The sequence below is a fragment of the Mytilus galloprovincialis genome, chromosome 3 (genome assembly GCF_965363235.1).
Source record: "Mytilus galloprovincialis chromosome 3, xbMytGall1.hap1.1, whole genome shotgun sequence".
In the NCBI taxonomy this organism is placed as follows: domain Eukaryota; kingdom Metazoa; phylum Mollusca; class Bivalvia; order Mytilida; family Mytilidae; genus Mytilus; species Mytilus galloprovincialis.
This window is the reverse complement of record NC_134840.1, coordinates 82,909,969-82,933,030: the sequence shown is the minus strand read 5'-3', so window position 1 is coordinate 82,933,030 and position 23,062 is coordinate 82,909,969. Positions and strand designations below refer to the sequence as shown.

General features: G+C 32.1%; 1 protein-coding gene across 1 annotated transcript in view; it reads right to left on the bottom strand.

Annotated features, from left to right (window-relative positions):
• Positions 1-13,563, bottom strand: part of LOC143069149 (protein dispatched homolog 1-like) — an 89,428-nt gene extending 75,865 nt beyond the window's left edge. The window contains exons 1-4 of the mRNA XM_076243635.1: positions 13,042-13,563; positions 3,142-4,778; positions 2,227-2,454; positions 1,760-1,885 (exon numbers count right to left, since the gene is read on the bottom strand). Coding sequence (XP_076099750.1) covers positions 1,760-1,885; positions 2,227-2,454; positions 3,142-4,778; positions 13,042-13,333 — 2,283 coding nt within the window. The 5' untranslated portion in view covers positions 13,334-13,563. The remainder of the gene's footprint in view (positions 1-1,759; positions 1,886-2,226; positions 2,455-3,141; positions 4,779-13,041) is intronic.
• Positions 13,564-23,062: the final 9,499 nt, after the last annotated feature.

Sequence of the window (23,062 nt, the reverse complement as noted above, 5' to 3'; positions counted from 1 at the left end):
AGAATTGGTCCCAAGTACACGGATGCTCTATCCGCACTTTTATTTTCTATATTCAGTGGACTGTGAAATGGGATAAAATCTCTAATGTGGCATTAAAATTGATCATATCATAGGGAACATGTTTACTAAGTTTCATGTTGATTGGACTTCAACTTCATCAAAAACTACCTCGACCAAAAACTTTAACTTGAAGTGGGACAGACGGACGGACAAACGGACGAACGAACGAACGAACGAATGAACGGACATACGCACAGACAATAAAACATTATGCCCATAAATGGAGCATAAAAATGAAAACTAAAAAATTTAAAACGGTAAAGAAAACATAAAGGAGTAGGTTCAGTAAGACCCCTTTTTGGCCCCAAAATAAAGCAGTTTTACAAAATTGTTAAAATGTAAACCTTTAGTTGTTTATTGGACAGTAGCATGCTAAATTACTGAAATCCTCATAATTCTAGCATTTTAGTTGAATTTTAGACGGTTTTCGTGTAAAACGAAAGTGGCCGCATTCGTGTTCATCCTTAATATTGAAATGTAAGTTGTATTTTATGATAATACATAACATATATAAAGGTTGAGGATGAACACGGATGCGGCCACTTTCATTTTTACCAAAAACCATCTGAAAAGTGACATTTTTCGGCATATTAGGTAGATTTTTCATATTTGAGCTTGAATCGGATCGTTTTTAATGACTAAATCTGTTAAAATCTTTCACATAAACTAATTAATTCAAATAAAATAGACACTTAAGTGTTTAAAAAGTGGTCAAAATCTTTCGTCAGATGAACCTGAAATTTGAGGCCAAAATCGGTCCTTACCGGACCTACTCCTTTGAAGTTTCACATTGATATGGCAGTGTTTTTTTTTATTTATTCTAGATGCCAATTGTGAATTTTATTTTCAGTTAATTTAGATCATCATATTATTACAAATAAATTTGATTTAAAAATACATTCTTTTATGCATTTTATGTGTACTAAGATTTACCACAAGTCAAGTTACAGAAACTTACACTTTTGTTCAAGTCAGAAAGGAGTAGGTTCAGTAAGACCCCTTTTTGGCCCCAAAATATAGCAGTTTTAGAAAATTGTGAAAAGGTAATCGTTAATTTGGAAAGCAAAATGCTTCTGCTACATAAATATGAGCTGTTTTTTACAATACAATGCACAAATATTGCGTTCTAGCATCATTAAGTCATGCTAAATTACTGAAATCTTCACAATTTTAGCATTTTGGTTAATTTTTAGACGGTTTTCGTCTAAAATGAAAGTGGCCGCATTCTGGGTCATTCATAATATTGAAATATAAGTTGTATTTCATGATAATACAAAACATATATAAAGGTTGAGGATGAACACGGGTGCGGCCATTTTCATTTTTGACAAAAACCATCTGAAAAGTGACGTTTTTTGGCATATTTGATAGATTTTTTCCTATTTAAGCTTGAATCAGAGCGTTTTTAATGACTAAATCAGTTAAAATCTTTCACATTAACTAATCGAATCAATTGAAATAGGCACTTTAAGTGTTTAAAAAGTGTCCAAAAACTTTCGTTAGATGAACCTGAAATTTGAGGCCAAAATCGGCCCTTAACGGACCTACTCCTTTGATTATATCAATATATTATGTAATACGCAAGTATCGTCCATAGAAGCATTCTGTATGCTTATATGACAAAATAACCGACAAAACTTTCATTTTAAAATCTTATGTCAAATAAGGCCACAGCAATGAACTTTTGAATCCTTTTTACCTGATAATATTTATATAATGCTGACATAAAACAAGCTATTTCTGGTTCGTTGGTGACAGGATTCCTCTTTATCTTGTATGCAGATATCTCTGAATCAGTTAAATTTTCTAATCTGGTGCATACATTCTAAAACAAATATGATTTTACATTATTCGTGTATGTATATTATAATATGACTACAATGTTAAAGTGACAATACAATAAAAACCTATAATCTTCCATTTGCAAAATCCGTCAGATCCCATTTGTTTGACGGTTCATTCCAGATTAAGTAAACTCACCTTAAAATCTAAGAGACAACAATCAATGAAGTTAATATATTGGAGATGAAACATTTGAACCAACCGAGAAAGTCTCTACAAATTATATCATATGACACCAAAGGACGAGTTCTTTAAAGAAAATTAGATAGAAGAATCGGTAGAATCTTTGCTTTGAAAAAATTAAAGCAATAATAAAGGGCTTACCATGAGTGCAATTTGTGCTTCTTCTGATGAAGCATCAAAGCTTTCATCCCATTCAGTTACCCCAACACAATAGTCTCTAGATTTTAAATTACAACTGTCCATGTTTTGTGGTTTCACTCCCCATGACAAACGAATACGGGTATCTTCTTCTTCAAAATTTCTTTGGAATCCATAATAATGGTTTTTGTATGCTTTTCCATAGTTATGGGAACTTCTGTAAATTTCTACCTGCAAGCAAGAATAAAAATAAGTTCGTATTTGCATTTCAAAAATTCGTTCATTATGTATTAATTTGTTTTATTTTGTTTTTCTTCTAGATTTAACATTTTTAAAAGTTATCATATTGAGACAGTATTACGGTTTGGACGTACCAGTATTACATAGTGTATTTTTATTCGTATTGTTTCATAAATCTCATCTGTTTATTGATAGTAACTTATTCATGTGAAGTCTAATTGATTTGATTTAGCGATACTTACTTTCTTTGCGTCTTGATAGGCTGTAAGATACCAAACATGAACAAAATAAAGGGGTCAAAAGTGTGCGTTGTACATTTTGCCCATTAAAGTTCTTGATAAACGAATATTTTCACCAATTTTTTTCAGGGTAAAGCATGCCGACAATAGTTACATGCTAACATTTAGAAATTCAAGAGATGCAAATACTTTAAAAGCTTAAACTTAGATAAGCATACTTATGCCAATTAAGTTGTTTTTTCTTAAGGTTAGTAGCGAATTTTGCCGAGGACTTGTGTGAATGTTAGACTCAGACTGCCTGTTGTGCTGTTTCGTTACATGACTTGTCTTTGTCTTGTATGTCTGTCTTGCATTTTGTTGAGAAGATCCTATTGCAGTTAGTGGACTGTTGGTAATCCGTGTTCAAATAAAAATAGAAACATTAAATTAAATCAATTACCTGGTTGCTATCTGGTTCTAATGTAGTTGCGTTGTATATAAAGAAGATAGAGGTTCCAAAAAAGACTAGTGGTACAATAATTTTAACCGAGCGCCTTGTCATGAAATCATAGAATCCATTTTTTAGAAACAAAACTACTTTATTCCGATCTTCAAAATTTTTCTTTTCTTTTGTTTCGTCTGTCTGACTTGTTGATTCTTCTTCTTCATTTATTTCCATTTTTCTTTTGAACATTTTATTGAATTTCGGCAGATCTGGATTATACATGCCTATATTTTTAGAATACAATCTGCTTCTCCGGTGGGTTATTATTAAAGACTCTTGACTAATGGTTCTTTCGGATTTAAGATCTTCCGATCGACAGCATGGGAAAAATGAAACACATTTATCAAACATAGGTTTAATTGCTTCGGAATAGACTAGTATCACAACTGGGAAGCAAATGAGATCAAACAAGTAGTTAACGCCAACAAGCATGCCAGAGAATAATCCGAATGACGAAACCGGAAGTAAAGGTGACGGAGCGCTGACTAAAAACGCCGCCATTGTAGTAAGCGATGTGACAAAAGTTGTTTTTGCTGCTTTCCTGTAGCAATCTGAAAGACGATGGGCTTTCGACGGGTATTCCGTGTTTCCCGATAATCTCCAAGTATCATAGAATATAAAAACATCATCAGCACCTATTCCAAGAATAATAAAAATAGAAATAATATGGAAAAATCCAAAATACTCGTATTTAAAGGCAAATCTGTATATTAGATTTGTCAGTAAAAAACTTGTTATAATACTTAAAATTCCAAAAGATGTTATCCAAAAGGATCCTGTTTGGAACAACATGAACACAAAAATGAAAGCAAAACTTCCAATGGCTAACTTCATATCAGCAAACGCTTGTTTTTTTACGTCATATTCAAACAATTTTATACTCATATAATACAGATCCATATGCCCGTCCAGTACGTTATCTCGAATATTTTCTATTTCAGGTCTAAGTTTTTGAACCTGGTAGTCAGACAGTTTTTGGTCATCATTATAACCTACTAATGGCCACCCAAAAAACATGAAGAATCTCGTTTTAGACGATGTTTTCCCAAGGTCACAGGGGTCGTAATCCTTTTGTAAAACTAACTGAATGAACTCTTTTGTTTCATTTGTTTGCGTTGCTTTGCATATCACACTGGACGCATTAACAAACGATGGCGAGTCGAAAACTGGATCAGCATCTTTATATGTTCCGTCAAAAAGACGGAGAACTGATATAGGTTTTTCGCATGTACCTTGTCCGTTTATTACACAGTAATCTGATTGAAAATCTTGGAAATTAAACAATCTATTTTCTGTCTGACTCAATAATTCCAAATATGTCGCAGAGAACACATCGTTGCCTTCAACTATAATTTCTAACGTATCGCCGATTTCGCCATTGTACCACGTGGGTATTGTCACTCCAACTATACGGCGATACACTCTAAACGGGTATTTCATAGAATCCCTCCAAGCAAGGTCCTTCACTCGGTCGACATCTGTATATAGTATTAAAGGAAGTTCTTCGAACTCAATTGGAAAGACTGTATGTCCTTGAATCATCAGAAGTATCGTTACCAGAATGATTGAAGTATGCAAAACAAGGGTTATAGCTGTAATAGAAATAGAAATAATCTAACAAGGTTATTTGGCACAATGGCAAAAAACAAGCAATTTGATTAAGCACAATGGCAGAGGACAATCTTAAAATAAGTTTAGTTTAAAATCGCGTCATTTGAATCTTAACACAAATCTAATGTGCTTAAATTACTGAGTATGTGTCTGTGATTAGTTTTTAAGGATCGGAGTCCATTTTGTTTTCTGTTTTGTTAATTATTATACCACACAATTATGTTTTTGGTATCCAATTTTTTGAAAATCAGTGTGCACCATAACAGCAACAAATGAGTGTTCGATTGTTTTGTTGTGTTTGTGTTTCACTAGCGTCACCTCTGTGTCCCCTTTTATCGAATAAGGGAACATTTTTCCTGTGATTATTCATGGTAACTATGTTTATATATGCATAATTTGAAATAGTCCAGCCTTCAGATATTTGACTACTACGAACGACTTTTCACCTCATAAAAGTTACCGTGGTATCGTTTTTTCTGGCTTAATATGTATAATTAGGGAACTGGAATGATTTCAGAAGTATGTCTAGATAAATGATACTGTTTACCCTTAAATTCAAAGATCAGACAGTATTATTGATCTTTCAAATTACTAAAAAACATTCTTTAAATGTTAATAGGACATTAGACTTATTAGCCTGACATTCAATTACGTGTAAACTTGCTTACTTTAAAAAATACATTATGTAATCTATGAATTGCGTAAAATGAACTTTTTGGAGATAAAAAAATACTTCAGTGCAAATTTCTGATTTTCAAATTGAAATTGAACTTCAAACATTCCTTCTTTTTTTTTTTTACTAGAACACACAAATAGCACTGAATGAAAAGAGGTTTTGAACAGATATATCAAGTTATGGAGGGGTATTTGCGAAAAATACAAGTCGAGGGACTTAAATTTCCCGAGCCGCTAGGCAAGGGAAATTTTGTCCCAAGACTTGTATTTTTTTCAAATACCCCTCCATAACATGATATATCTGTTTAATTACACCGAATGAATTTTAATTTAAACTCTCTGTACTAGGAAAAGGAAATATTTATTTGAGGACAAGTACTATCATAAAATATACCGCGGGAACTATACATGTACTTATACGCGTTCGCGCTGTCTTTATGTAACGTCATATCCGAAAAAAATGGCGGGAAAATGCTCGCGAGGGTAAAAAAGGAATATCCAAAATGGCAAATACCATGGTATTTGAGGCATATTCACCGGCAGTGGTGAAAAACAGTCAGATTCGTTTGAAATGAGGAAGAAATGTTAGAATATGCGAAAAATACACTGGCTATCAGCCAATCAAAAGCTGGCATTCTTATATAAGGTGTAATTAAAAAAAAAAACACCCGACTATTCAATTCAGTCCCTCCCCCAAGTCGATCTCTTCTATTTCGAAGTCCTCGTAGATCAGCGAGCGATTTTTTCGGGTTAGGAAATAGATTATCCTCAATAAACCCAATCCTAAATTCAACGTGCGGAAGTTTATCGATCTTCAGTATAATTATTCAACCTTATTCAATATACCTTTCCTTCTTTTTAATGTGTAAGTTACAAATATAATAAAATTTGTTTAATGTATATCAGAAAGGCTTGTCCTAAAATTTGTTGACTTTATTGGTTTCCTTTAATGTATATTTGTAAACAATCTTTGCCTTGTTTATTTAGAATTGAAGGCTGATTAAGTTATCTGTATCACCGAAATAAGAAATGTTCCAACTGAAATGAAATGTTTTCAATTCATTCAGTTTTATGACCTAGGTCATAATATAATCATATCGCCAATATTTTTCTTCATTTAAGCAATATAAGTCACGGTCTCATAAATACCTTCAATAAAATTGATTTTGTTCAATTCATGTACTTTTCAAGGCTTAACTACTTGCATTGCTAAGGTGTCCTGTTTATATTACTGTTCTGGTCGTTTGTTTCGGTTCATTTCACACAAATTGCATTTTCGTGTACTAATATTCACATTCAGCAAAACAATGAAAAATTTTGGATGATGTGGAGAAAGGGAACGTCTATTCCTATACGGATTGATTGGTAGATTTGGATGCATAAGATACGCAAATGTTGTATATAAAAAAGCATCCAATATGTAATGGTAATGATATTTAACTGTTCATACTAAATTCATGCTTTGTAGATTTGTGTGTTTACGTACTTGAAGCTTATGTATAAATATGCAAAAACCGCCCTTAACGAAAATGATGCTTACTTGGCAATTTCGAATGTATAAATTGCAACCCCGTTCGTAAAGAAAATAATAACATAACGAGTTGATGCCTGCTTGACAGTTTCGAATGTATAAATTGCAACCCCGTCCGTAAAGAAAATGATAACATAACGTGTTAATGCCTGCTTGACAGTTTCGAATGTATAAATTGCAACCCCGTCCATAAAGAAAATGATAACATAACGAGTTGATGCCTGCTTGACAGTTTCGAATGTATAAATTGCAACCCCGTCCGTAAAGAAAATGATAACATAACGTGTTAATGCCTGCTTTACAGTTTCCAATGTATAAATTGCAACCCCGTCCGTAAAGAAAATGATAACATAACGAGTTGATGCCTGCTTGACAGTTACGAATGTATAAATACTGAGGTTTGGATATGTAAATACGCAACCCCGTCCGAATTGATGCTTACTCGACAGCTTCTGATGAAGTAAATTAAATACTTAGATTTCTGACTGTGTGTTGATACGCAAACTCGTCCGTTATGATTTTGATACAACTTCTCATACCAAATCGAGGCTTGCTCAACAGCTTCTTAGCTTTGGATGTATAGATACGCAGACATGCACAAAATGTGGATATTAGCTTTTTTTAGATTATTCCTCGAAATTTGTAAAAAGTAAAATCACAGAAATACCGAACTTGGTACAGGCATTTTCATATGTAGAAAATGGTGGATTAAACCTGGTTTTATAATTTTCTTTTCACACTATTTATAGAAAATAAAATTCACACTATATTATTAAAGGAGTTTTAAAAAATGTGTTTACGTTCACATCTATGAGCGCTGCCGCATCATGACTATAAAAAAAATCCCGCCTCTAGCTGGCACTGTTGAATTTATATTATTTCATTGTGTCTACATTGAATATATAAAATATGGAAACAGTATATGTCAGTATATATGTTCCTGATGTAATATAACTTTGAATGATTTAAAGTAAGAAAGATTATGACATCAAATCTTAAAGCATTGTTCATTTGAAGTAATGTTAACAATTATATGGATTTTACAGTCGGAAACCAGGTTGAAATAGAACAAAAGAATCGAAGCTCTCTATTAGAGAAGGCGATAAATGTTTACTGTATTGTTTACTATAGTGACAAATTTTTAAAAAGTTAATAGAAACAAACAAAACTGCAGTTTTCTTCTCAATTACGAGGTGTTTTATTTCAAAAACACCATTTGCATAAGTTTTCAATTTATCTAGTACATAGTTAAGCAGAACAATTAGATATCAAGTCGACGACATGGGTATCTTTCAAGTTGGATGACAAAAATGCATAACCTCCGATTTTTTTGAAAAAATTACCACGGACGGAAAAGATATCAATCTATTAGTTCAGTAATTTTCGTGTCTGCCCTTCCATTATGTGACTGAATAAAAAATTCCAAAAAATAGGTAACAATTGTATCGAAAAGAGAAAATCGAGTGCACCTTTTTATGTTAGGGCGTGTTTGAGTTGAGTATTTTGTCTTGATATCGTTCAAAGTAAGAATATTTCATACATCGTCTCGCTTCAGATTCTATCATTTTTATAAATTAAAGCTACAGGTTGACTTTATAACACAAAAAAATAACAGTACTAAAAGATGAAATATATGGGTCAAGTGAAATACCTATCTAATGAGTCACACAAACAGGGAAGGTGTGTTCGAATAGCTATTTTTTTACTGAAAGTACTTGACGACAGTCTTACAAGTTGGATGATGAAAATGCATATCTTCGAAAAATTCTAATTTTTTGTGTGTGATAACTAGGGTTTATAGTCTTCAACCACTAAAAAAATCTAGTCTGCCCTTCCACGAAATATTTAATTAGATTTTTTTTAAATGTTTATGATTTTTCGAAAATTCCACCTAACAACCGATCAGACAATAGTTTTAAGTTGAATCAATGCAGACAAGATCATTAACTGATGCTCATTAGCTAGTTGATACATTTGTCTTTTAAAATATAACTGACATATAAGGATCGTATTGGTGCAATGTGGATAAATTTATCGGTTTCCAAGAGCAAAATTGGTAGCGCGTCATCGCTACAATGGCTTCCATTTTTACGATTGTGAAAATGAACTGGCGTAATGGGGAGATAATTTTGACGAAGTAGGATCCTGACTGTTTAAAGGTTACGTAAATGAAATCATCAATAAAATTTGTCGTTTTAAGTTAATAATTTGTCAAGGAGTTGTGTAATATTTTCTATTTCTATTGTCATTTTGTCATTGTGTTTTTTCAATTGAATTTTTCATATGTACCCAGAAGTCACTTCTGAATACTCTGGGGCTATTTCCCTTTTCATCGCCTTTCGGATCAATAATATTTATTTTCGGATTTTATTTTCGGATTAAGGTTTAAATAATATCCTTGCGAAACACAAGGCCTTCGAAATAACTAATTATTTTGCATAATGTATCCAATCTATTGAAGTGTAGAGTTATCTGCATAAGTTAAATCACATAAAACAAGAATTGAGACATCTCTCCACAAGGGACTTCATAACGTAGACGGCTAGTATCTATATGTCACAGTACGGCCTTCAACAATGAACAAAACCCATACCACACAACATAGCATAGATAAAGTCAACAGTTTTCTGGATTCTTATTTTTTGTGTTAAGAACTTCAATTATATCTGATAAAACGAAATCAGTTGTGGGAAACCATGTTGTGAATTGAATATGTTTTTGGGGGTAATTTGCATTGTCGGATTGATATCTCAATTGTGAATTACTTTCATTTTCAGCGTTCCTACAATTTTTAATATACAAAAATTTCAAACCTATATTCCAAATTCCTACGAGATATCTCAAAAATCAATAGCTATGATGAAAATTGTAGAAGATTAACTGATTGTTTGAATTTTATTTGAATTTCAACGTATACATTTTGTATTGAATAGAAGTATCATTTACCAGGGGCTATCCCAAAGAACCAGTACGTATAAGTAGTCTTACAACTCTATAAATTATGCTCCCAAAGGTGCAATTTACTATAAGAATTTATTGATAAAACCGTTTAGATGCTTCGCAGTGATACGAAACATTATTATTATTCATTCTACGCATCACAATGATTTCAAAACATCGGTTGCTAACATCATGTCAATTGGACTAATACCATATCTTCATATTTTGTATATGTCTGAGGTAAATGTACATGTACAGAAATATGGAGAATACAAAAAGATATTTGAAAACTGATATCGCTTACGATAAGTATTATCCTAATATTGAATACAAGTCTCTAGATCTAATTGAATGCTCTCAACTCCTTAAGATTTTTTTCTTCAATTATCGGATGATTGACGGTTGCTAACGTCACATCCTTGGACCAATACCACTCTTTATATTTTGCATATGTATAGACAACTTATATCGTTTTACAATAAGTATCATCCTATATAGCTTATTGTGAAAGTAAGTCCATAGATCCTTATAAATGCTCTCAACTCCTGAAGATTTTTTTCTTCAATTATCGGATGATAGACGGTTGCTAACGTCACATCCTTGGACCAATACCACTCTTTATATTTTGCATATGTATAGACAACTGATATCATTTTACAATAAGTATCATCCTATATAGCTTATTGTGAAAGTAAGTCCATAGATCTATATGAATGCTCTCAACTCCTGAAAGTCTGTTTGGTTTTTCTTCAATTATCGGATGATTGACGAGACAACTTCAAGGATCTGTCGTAATTCTTAAAAGGATTTCACTTGAGAGAAACACAACTTCGTAATTTATATTTGCATTTAATCAATTTCGTTTTCTTCTAATCTTACGAAAAACGTACATATTAAAGAGTAATTTAAATATTCTTATTCAAATTCAATGTTTGGACTATTATTCATCATCTTAAATTGCATGTTGATAGGGTCTTTGTTTGCTTTGATTTCGGTTTTTGTATATACTTTTAATATCGAACAAGTTAAATTGCAGATTAATAGTACAAGTCATTCCAGTAGATTTAACGTGTTAGTAGCTCCTTTATATAAGTCATGCTTTTCACAGTCTTGTCTATTTATTATCGCATTACAATATAAAAGGTTCAATTTAAGTTCAGAAATAGTGAGATTTTCAACATTTGAAATCTAATGGGAAAATCTTTCGTTATAATTTTTTCCAGCAAGACACACGTAGTTGTAAAACGCTGAGAAACTATCGAGAACTATAAAGGTGTGTACAGAAAAAAATCTGTGTGTATAGAAAAACATTTCTGTAAACTTTGTTTATTTTCGCTAAATTTAAATGTTCCATACGTACATGTTCATCTGGCGTCAAACAAAAACCGTTCATTGGGGGAAAATGACAGAAATAAATCTAATTTGATTTTTATTTTGTTTTGAAAGCAATTAACAATGTTTCGTGCTCATTCGCAATTTGCTTTGGTTTATCTTGTACTGACTATATAGTTAGGGCTGAATATGCAATGTTAAAACTTGAGACCCCTCCCCCTTTTCCAAAAATTATGTGTCCTGGTTGATCATATAAAATTAGGTTACTGTCTTAATGTATAGGCGAAAACGTCCTTTGTATAATTTTGTATCTTGAAATAAGTTTAGAAATAAATGTATGATTAAGCATAGATACAAGATAATATACACAACTATGGTATACTATCCATTTATAAGTTTAAAGCAGGATAAAAGACAGATTGACAGATTTGAAACCATCGATAATTTTCAAATAGAGTTTTACGCGGGAGAAAGAACGAGAGCATTTCAACAGCAATTGTATGCACATAAGTTAAACACATTTATTTTCTTAGACCCCCTTTTTTGACAAAATTTGAGAACGATTTGTTCGTTTAACTAGCCAAGACCTTGCCACGCTACATTGTTTGTTTCTAATGCCGAAAACTAAGGTTTTAACTCAAAAATGGATTATCTCATTATTAACATCGACGAGGCAGCAAGTGAACAACACAACATTTATAAACATGAACAGCAGAATTTTACTATAAGATTCACTGAGAATGACCAAGAACCGGGACCACGTGCTTATTCATTTGTAAACGATGTATGATATTATTAAGTTCAAAATTACACTAGAAAGGGCAAGTTGTAAATGAAGACCTTTGATGTTATATATATAAGATCTGATTATGCATCACTTTTTAAAAAAATTGGACAAAACATTCAATCATTGTATTGTTATCGTGACTATAAATAGCAGAAGGGTATACATATGAAATTCAATAACTTCCAATTATGTTTCTATCATATCTTGTCTGCTATAATTGTGTTTAAATTTTCGAATAGATTTCATTCATTCAAATAATTTTCATATAATTTTTTTAATACAAATCTATTTTTTATTTTTATTGGGTTTCATATATTTATAAGAATCTAAAAAGAATGGGTACGTCTTTGTGCAAACTTTTTTAAGTAGGACTGTTCAAATTCATTTTTAAAGCAACATAAAACAAATTTAAAAATCATATTAACTGGATCAAGGAGGGTTGTCTAGTCATGTAGTTGATCGTCAATACTTGCAAGTGTAAAAAATAAACCACGGGTCAAAACCACAACGTAAATGTCTATTCAGACCTTTTCATGGGTGAACCGATAACGTTAGATTTATATTGAATTAAAACATATATATGAAAGGCAATCTTAAGATTTTTGAAAGACGTATATTTACTTTGTTCGAAATAATATTTGCGGCCAAAAGTTAACGTGTATATGTAACATTTTTAAGGTATATAGACCACATCAAAATATAAAATATAAATACTAGTATATAGGGGTATTAAGTTGAAAGTATATATCATATAGATATAGAAGTACCTAGAACACTGGAATCACTTTAATGTTATTCTCGAACATTGAAAAAAATCCAACAATAGATTGAAAGATGGTTGTATTCTATCACTTTCTTACTTTTATTTTGTTTCACAGAAGGTAAATATCAAATTAAGCTGGATGTAATTTTTCATTCCGTCTTTACAAAAAAAAACCAGTTTTTCAAGTCAATATAAAAACAAATAATATAAACTCACCAAAAGTTAAAAACGGATGGTTTGTAATAAAAACACAATATTTCAGAGGCGTTTTAATTTCTTCCTTTTTTCTATTTACTGCTGTAAAACTTTCATTATTTTCCCCTAATGGAAGAGGTTGAACTGTTGAAGAGCACCTTTTCAGATTTTTAGTCTTAATTTTCCTCGTTTCCTTTTCTGTTTTTTCCTCACAATTGTTTTGTAATATTCCAGAGTTGTCATTCTGATTATCCAATTCATTTTTCTTTCCATCTTCACTCTCCTTTATACGTAATATATCATTTTTAGTCATTTATACGATAATTCTCTTTAAACTTTATTCTTCACTTTTCTTTATCAAAATGAGACAGTTGGTGTATTTGAAATATATATAACCTTTAATTTACGCTCTGATGTCATTAACTGATTAAATTAATGGAAACGTACACACGGTCACTATTGTTTGGTTAAAGTAATCAATGAATTCTCCACGCTCCGATAAAAATGTCCAAAATAACAAAATATTACACAATAGAGCTAATCCATAATTAATGACAGTTTATAATATACCTGCCTTCGACATGCTCATACAAAGCTCAACCTTCTGACAATTAAATAATTTCACTGTTGGAGTTCCAATAAGAGATTTAAATGATATTCAATTTTTCATTTTGATTTCCGTTTTTTTAAAGGTTATGAAAGTGCAATGAATCTTCGTTTCAATAACAAAAGACATATTTTATTGATCAAACACAACCAAACAGAAATCTATATTAGTATATATGCATGAAAAAGAAGGAACAAAAGAAAAATCTGACTTGATTTCTTTCGCTGGTGAAATTACAAGTCAGTTCCCGAGGAATTAATTCATTAAAGAACCAGCTACATTTATTTATTCATTATCGCTGTTTTCAATAGATGTATACATCCATTAACGGAAGAAAAACACCTACAGCCTTCATTAAGTTCAGATGCTAAAGCAAATCAACCGTGCATTTTATGACAAAAGGAGATAAGCCTTGACGGAGTAGGTAGGAGAGAACGTGCAACAGGGTGTAATATGTTAGAAGATAGTGCTTGTAAAATGACATAAATGTGAGAACATAATAGACGAAGGAAAACTCAACTAAAAAATTACTGCAGCAAGGCTTTAAGGGGAACGACTGAAATAATGAGATTAAAGATTTTACAGCCTTCTTCATCAATTTATTTATCATTTCATGCCACTAGTAACATTTCATTTCTGTCATAAATCCCACATGTCAAATTTTTCAGTCTATTTTTTCATGTTCGTGTATTTGGCACTTAATACTGTGAGCACAGAGCCCTCCCCTATCCAGGGACATTGGTTATACAACACAACAAAACACCAAAGGTAAAATCAACTCAAAGCACAAAAGCTACTAAAAATAGACGAAAGACAAAAAGAGGGGCGAAAGATACCAGAGGGACAGTCAAACTCATAGATCGAAAACAAACTGACAACGACATGGCTAAAAATGACAAAAAAAAAAAAAGACAAACACAAATAATAGTACACATGACACAACATACAAAACTAAAGACTAAGTAACACGAAACCCACCAAAAACTATCTAAGAGTATTGCAGCTCTTTAAAAAACTAGTTCAAATCCTATTACAACTAAACTAGAGGCTCTAAAGAGCCTGTGTCGCTCACGTTGGTCTATGATCATACTAAACAAAGGACATACATAATAGATGAAAATAGAATTCATGAGAAAATTATGTTTTGGTGATAATGAGGTGTTTGTCAATCTTACTTAACTGAACATTCTTGCTGTTTACAATTTTCTCTATCTATAATGAACTTGGCTCAGTAGTTTCAAAGGAAAATGTTATGTAAAATTTTACAAAAAAATACATAAATTTACGAAAATTGTTTAAAATCTACTATAAAGAGCAATAACTCCTTAGTTTTGGTCATGTTGACTTATTTGTAGATCTTACTTTGCTATACATAATTGTTGTTTACAATTTATCTTTATCTTAGATAATATTGAAGATAATAACCAAAAACCCAACAATGGGTTGCCTGATTTGTCTAAAAAATTCAGGACAGTTAGATCTTGACTTCATGAACATAACAAATGAATGAGATTTGCTCTAAACACTTTGAATTCAGAGATAATAGCAAAAAATAGATTTTACCCCTATGTACTATTTTTAGCCATGCCGGCCATCTTGGTTCGTGGCCGAGGTCATTGGACACATTATTGAAACTACATACCCTTAAGATGGTGGTTGCCAAGTTTGGTTAAATTTGTCTAAGTAGATTCAGAGGAGAAGATTTTTTAAAAAGATTACTAAAATTTTAGAAAAAACGGTTAAAAATAAACTATAAAGGGCAATAACTTCTAAAGGGTTCAACTGACAATTTTGATCGTGTTGACTTATTTGAATGTCTTACTTTGCTGAACATTATTGTTGTTTAAAGTTTATCTCTATCTATTATAATATTCAAGATAATAACCGAAAACTGCAAAATTTTCTTAAATCACTAGTTCGGGGGCAGCAACCCAACAACAGGTTGACTGATTTGTCAGAAAATTTCAGGGCAGAAAAATCTTGACCTAATAAACAATTTTATCCCATGTCAAATTTGCTCTAAATGCTTTGGTTTTAGATATATTAGCCAAAATCTTCATTTTCCCCCTATGTTCTATTTTTAGCCATGGCGGCCATCTTAGTTGGATGGCCGGGTCATCGGACACACTTTTTTTTAACTAGATACCCCAAGGATGATTGTGGACAAGTTTGGTTAAATTTGGTCCATTAGTTTCAGAAAAGATTTTTGCAAAAGTTTACGGACGACGGACGCCGGAAGCCAAGTGACGAGAAAATCTCACTTGGCCCTTCGGACCAGGTGAGCTAAAAATAAATGAGGATCCTAAACTGAAACATCAATCAGAAAACATCAACTGGATTCAGATGTCATGGAAAATTCTGAGAAATTTATGACCTCATATTTTATCTTATATTTTAGCATTGCACAAGGGATTTTTTTCTCAGACTGTTTATGGAGTCTATGCAAGATGTAGTCTATGTTATGTCTGATCATAATATAAGAATTAAAGAAGACTAGTTTGCTACCTTAAATATTTTTAAATAACAACTTGAACTTCAACAGTTGTGGACTTCTTGTACTCAGTGTGGATTTGATATCGGATGCTTTCGTTTCCAGTAATCGAAGTTTTGATCATTCATTCTATTCACGAACAATATTTAAGTATTAGAAGTAAACAACGATCTACTCGACTTGTCCTTCCAGTATATTTATTTGAAACGACAATTAATATGTTTGAACATAAAACCACTATTTCTGATATAGAACCAATCGAACTGTAATTATGTCATTTGAAACCAAAGATTTTAGAGCTACTCAGAGATAATGTATTGAAATTCTTCAAAATTTGTGTCTCCATTTTATGTCATTTTACAAGAAAGTAAACACGAAAGCTTCCACGCTATCATTAGATCTTTCTATCAAATATTTTCAGGTATCAATAAAATCTATCTGTCAAAAGTAAACAAACAATTTTGAAGATAATGATACACTACGAGGATTGTTGTTCAATCGTCTATTATAATCATTAAACATAAATTTCTTTATTAAGACGATTTTTGAAAACCTGTTTTGAAAGTTCTCATGACAAAATGCACAGATCGGAAACTTATTGTGGAAAATACGTAACGTTTCGGAAATTTTATAATGCGAATGACTATCTGCTTGCGGAATAATTTTATGATTGGTTCTTTTTCTTTAGGTTTTCAATAGTCCTTCGAATTTCTGTTAATGATTCATGCTTTATGCGATATCTTACTACTTTTTTATTTCTTGTAAATTTTGTGGACTGAATAAATTCATTTGCATAAATTATTGATTATAACTGAGTGTCCATCAATTTTACAACATGGTTGTATTGCCTCTTCGATGCAGTGACGAGAATTACGGGAACATTAACTTTTTTCTTACTTTAATTTACAGAAAAAAACTCTATTGAATAGTTGATTTTTTTTCAACTTTGTATAAATGTACTAAAAGCAGTCGGCAAATGTCAAGTGTTTAAAATCTTATGAAGAGATAAAATTATGAGAGGGGGACTACATTGAAAAAAAGTCGTCTTTAAGATTTTAAACACTTGACATTTGCCGACTGCTTTTAGAGGTGCAGAATAGTAAAGTACTTCTCTTTGCTAAGGGAAATCCAATACACGACAACGGTCAAATAACTGTAAAGACATAAGAATATTTGTCAGTTATACGTTTAACCAATGAATAATTCAGCTTGGTATTCTCTATTTTCACCTCTTAACCTTGTCCATTTAATTTGTCGTAAAGTTCTTATAGTTGCTTATTTGTGTATCGTTACTTTTGCACCATATGTGACTAAGGAATAAAACTATGGTTAATTTCGGTCTTCTACTGCCGATGACGGACAGTAAACCCTTTGCAAAAGCGAAAAGTCCATTTAGCAATGCGGGATTATGAATTCTAGAAAACGCGTTCGGTCAGAATGGGAACTTAAAATCTGACGCCTTGCGTAGAGATTGTCATGCTGACTGCACTTTAAGAACCATTGCAACAGAATATAATTGGGTCAACAGCTGACTTGTGCAAGCCTAAGTTTTGTCTTTATCCAATATAACCTCATCTTCCAGTTGCACTCCATACATTCCGCCTTCATCCGTTCGATCCATGTTGCAGGACCTACTGTTTATATTTGTTGTCAGCTTGTTCTTGTCTTGAACATATATCATATTGGACGTAATTTAGCAAACAAAAATTGATCAATAATTTTGTCGGCGAGCATACTTTTATATGCAATAGTAAATCTGTTCTTCGAAACTGACAAGATTTTTTTTTATATAATCGGAGAGGAGTATTGATTCAAGATTTTTCTATTTGGCCAAGACAGTTGGCCCATATGTGTCTTGGTGGTAACAAAATACAGAAATGTCTCGCTTGTTATCACATTTAAGTTAATCGTGCAACAGTTAATTATACATTCATTTTGTTTTCCTCTCATAATATCTTAATTAAATCTTTTGAATTTTAACTTTTATTTGTCCTACATTACATTTGTTGGACTATCGACCATTCCGGAGGACTAGTTTTATTTGTTGGATACGTGTTGCTTTATCTTTACATGCAGTGGTGTACGTAGTGTCTTGTTATCTTTTTTTGTGTTTTTTTTTTTATTTGTTCTATTCATGACATTGCCTCTGTTTCTTCGACTTATATAGATATAGGAAGATGTGGTATGAGTGCCAATGAGACAACTCTCCATCCAAATATCTATTTATAAAGTAAACCATTATAGGTCAATGTACGGCCTACAACACGGAGCCTTGGCTCACACCGAACAACGAGCTATAAAGGGCCCCAAATTACTAGACGTGTAAAACCATTTATAGTTTATATATCTCCCCTTTCCCTTTTTTTACGTCAGCTGTCTCGATGACTCGTGGTGGTGTTCTTGTCTTGTCTTGTCTTGAATAAAAGAGAGACAGGTTGTGGATTCGATCCTCGACAGGGATTAACAAGAATATAGAAATTTGCTTCTTCTCCGCTAAGCATTCGGTCGGTTTTTAGTCAAAATAATGTGTCTGGGCAGGTGAGATGTCTTATTTCATTTCGGATTGATATGGACATTTTTACCTTCCGAACTAGCCGTTTTCAATTAGGCTAAGTTTGTCCGTTATGCAAAAAACAGCGTTCATATGAATACCACAAATTTGTACTGGTCCAGATATACAAGCAAGATTTGAACATTCAGTCCATTTTTACATGTACCGACAAGGCTTTTATAGAGAAAAAAAGGATTTTTTTTGCTTCAAACTGGCATAGTCGCAAGTCTTTAAACTTTTTATATTTATATGGAAATGTTTAAATGGTTTTTGTAAATTTACCCAAAACTGGTATATCTACGTTGAGGAAGCCATATGTTCCCTCAGTATATATGCAAATTTTGTTTTGTTTTTGTTGTTACATGTATGTTCTGTTTTGTTTTGTTTTTTGCTTTTCTGTTTTTTGTTCTGTTAAGACGAATTTTGTTTTGTTGTTTTGTTGTTTTTTGTTTTTTTTTCTTTCTTTTTACTTTATCATACTATATTTTTTTCCTTTATCATCACAAATGTTAACTGGATAAATAATATATTGTGGTTCCTCTTGCATTCGTTTTAAAGAGCAAAAGAAAATATCATAAGAATAAGCGAGGGAAAATGAGAAGAGGATTTAAAAAAAACCACCAAAAGCAACGAATCTTAAACCTTCATACAATTTAAATAAACTAATTAGATCGGTAAAATGAAATTTACAATAAGTTACAAAAATACATACGTAATGTCTTTTTACAAGAAAGTAAACATGAAATCTTTCAATGCTATCTTTAGATCTTTCAATAGTTAAGGTATCAATAAAATCTATTTGTGAAAAGTAAACAAATAATTTTGAAGACTAAGATACACTACGATCATTTATTTACAATGATCATTGAATATGAATTGGTTTATTTAGACGATAGTCCTATTCGAAAGTTTTCTTGAAAAAAATGCTCAGATCGATGTTCTTATTGTGGAAAATACGTTGCGTTTTTGAAATGTTACCATGCGAATGACTAGAACGTTATCTGCATATGGAATAATTTGAAAATTGGTTCTTCTTCTTGGGTTTTCAGTTGTCCTTTGAATTTCTATTCATACTTTATTAGAATGTAATATCTTACAACTTTTTTTTATTTCTCATAAAGTTTGTGGACTGAATAAATGAAATGTTTTTCTCTTCATTTGCATAAATTATTGTTTATAACTGAGTGTCCGTCCAGTTTACAACATGGTTTTATTGCCTCTTCCACGTAGTTACAGGAATTACGGGAACATTAATTTTTATTCTTGCTTTTACAGAAAAAAAACTCTATTGAAATGTTGATTTCTCAACTTTGTATTGTACTAACATCAGTCGGCGAAAGCCAAAAGTGTTAACTTAATGCGAATATTTTTTCCCCCACAAAAGAATAGATTAACACAAATCAAAGCATAAATAAATCGCAATTGAACTTCTAAGGTTCTTATAACTGGAAGTCTTTATTCACAGGATTTATTTGTGTTTTATTGATGGAGAGAAGAATTTGCATTTATGATATCTGAAAATCGACATTACAAAATCTGGTATTTACAAGAAGATGACTCCTTCCTTTTGATTTGCTGACAACATTCGAAAGGGTTTTATTTCGAAATTCATAAAAGCACGTGTTTTTTGTGACATCGTCACAATAATGCATAGGATAGATAATTTATTCTAAAAAAAAACTAAATACAAGTTTACAGAGAAAAATACAATATAAATACCGACACAACAGTTGAAGTAAACAAATACAGTACGATATTCTAAAAGTACAAAATTATGATGGCATACATATTTAGTAACATGTATAATGAAAGGTTAAAACTCAATAGAAAGACCAAAAATCAGTGAGATGCTTAATCATGCGATTACATTTATATGCTTATGTATCCCATCATACTTTGAACGACAAAATTATTTTATGAAGTGACTCTGTACCTATGTATCTTGTCATACTTTGAATGACAAAATTATTTTATGATGTGACTCTGTACCTATGTATCTTGTCATACTTTGAATGACAAAATTATTTTATTCATTAATATTACTTTTACTGTTAACCAACTTTTTTTGTGATATACATTTTACGTGACTCTGTACTTATGTATCACGTCATACTTTGAACCACACTATTATTTTATTTATTATTATTACTTTAACTGCTAAGTCAGTGTTTGTTATATCTATTTTGCGTGACTGTATTTATGCATCCCGACATACTTTGAACGACAAAATTATTTCATGTCTACCTGTGCGAATTTCAAACGCGCAATTTTACACCAGTACCCATACCCTCCTTCCTTGATGGGTGCATTTTACATAGACAAATATAATCGTATAATATAATCAAAATGAGGATGTTAATTTGATGTATGCCTTTTTGTGCTTCTTCGTTACATTTGTTGTTTTTATAGTGATTAAGATGATAACACAATGTTGACTGCTGTACCCCTATTTTTGACATTTTTACCTATTATGTCTGTTTGTTTTGTTCACGCATCGGTGACTATATAATGGAATTTGATGCGACTGTCATACAAGTGAGAGGTTTAGCTAGCTATAAAACCAGGTTCAATCCACCATTTTCTACATTTGAAAATGCCTGTACCAAGTCAGGAATATGACAGTTCTTGTCCATTCGTTTTTGATGCGTTTTGTTATTTGATTTTGCCATGTGATTATGGACTTTCCGAATTGATTTTCCTCTGAGTTCAGTATTTTTGTGATTTTACTTTTTACATGGAGGGACACTTTTGTTTTATTAATACACTAAATGGACCGGCACAGTTTTCTTAAGACTGATTGTTTTTCACTATTAAACAGTGAGCAAATTGACATTATATTTGGACTATTTGAAAATTTAGTTTGTAGAAACAATTTTAGTTCATTCTTCAATAGAAAAACAAACAAAATGCACCTTAAAATGTAAATTAATAGGGTTTTACAATCGTTGATCGTGCACATATTTATATTATGAAGCGCTTCTGCTGAACTATCTCATTTATTGACGTTTTCTAAATTTCATGCTTCTCACTCTGTCAATTATGACGACGTCAGGTGCATGCAAAATAGTTTTAAAAAATTTTCTTTGTGGTAAAAGAAATCTAGAGTTTTCTTAATTTGAGGAGGGATTTACTCCGGCTTTCTCCACCATTAAAATAAGTCGCTACAATATCACCAACAAATACCGGCTTATAATTTTATACGCCAAACGCGCGTTTCGTCTACACAATACCGGCGTCACACATTGGCGTATAAACCGGCGAGCACCAGGAGTTGAAGTCATAAAACTTTGCTCAGTGCTCGGAGCACAAAAATCATACTCCAAACATGAAATCCAGCATTTTGATTGGTTGAATTTCGAATACGAGTACAAAAAACTGACTCGAAAGTTTTATGACCGCAAGGCCTGACGAACATAGAAATTTGACAAAGTCCGTATACGTTAGTTGCACGCTAGAGGAACGCTGTACGCAATCGTTAAACGCGCGTTGCATAAGTTTGAAGTACGTCAAAATTCAAATTTGAACGCTATAACTCCTGGAACTTTTTATGCAGCATAAACATTTTCATCTAGCTCAAGCGTTTGTCAAGCGTAAACCTGTATGCTACACGCACCACGGTTATACATACGCTACAAGTAGGTTGAAAACGCTACAGATAAATTTGAGACACGTTTAGGGCACGTTGTATACGTTTCAAGATCGGTCGACTTTAACTAAAACGTATGCGGATGTTTTTGTAACAAACAACCCATAATTAAACGTTCGAGACACACAAAAAGCACGGATTATCGTCCCAGATACGACCGGGACGCGTCTCAAATACGTTCAGAGGACGTTTTTCTAGCGTGCATTCTATTTACGTTACACCAACATACGTTACATGAACGCCCTATACACGCTTATGTACGCTTCTCATACTCCCAATACATGCTTAAAGCTCGTTGTACACACGATACAGATATGATTGACAAGTTGAATGCATCCAAAATTATTAACGTACTGGCAGCGTACATGATTTTTTACCACACCCAGCGTACGTCGACGCTATACGCTGATGTGTGACGCCGGTATTAGACTCATTAGACGTTAAGTTCAAAATAGTTATAAAGAGCATTGAGGACCCTAAAATTCCAAAAAAATGTGCCAAATACTGCTAAGGTTATCTATGTTTGGGATAACAAAATACTTATTTTTTCGAAAAATTCATATTTGTGAAAACAGGAAATCTATAAAAATTACCATGTAACACCAAAGTGCTGACTACTGGGCTGGTGATACCCTCGGGGACGACACGTCCACCAGCAGTGGCACTAAACACGACAAATCAGTCAATCAATCAATAAAACAATCAATCAACGATGAACTGCTAGTTTGCCAGTTTGTAAGATTGAAA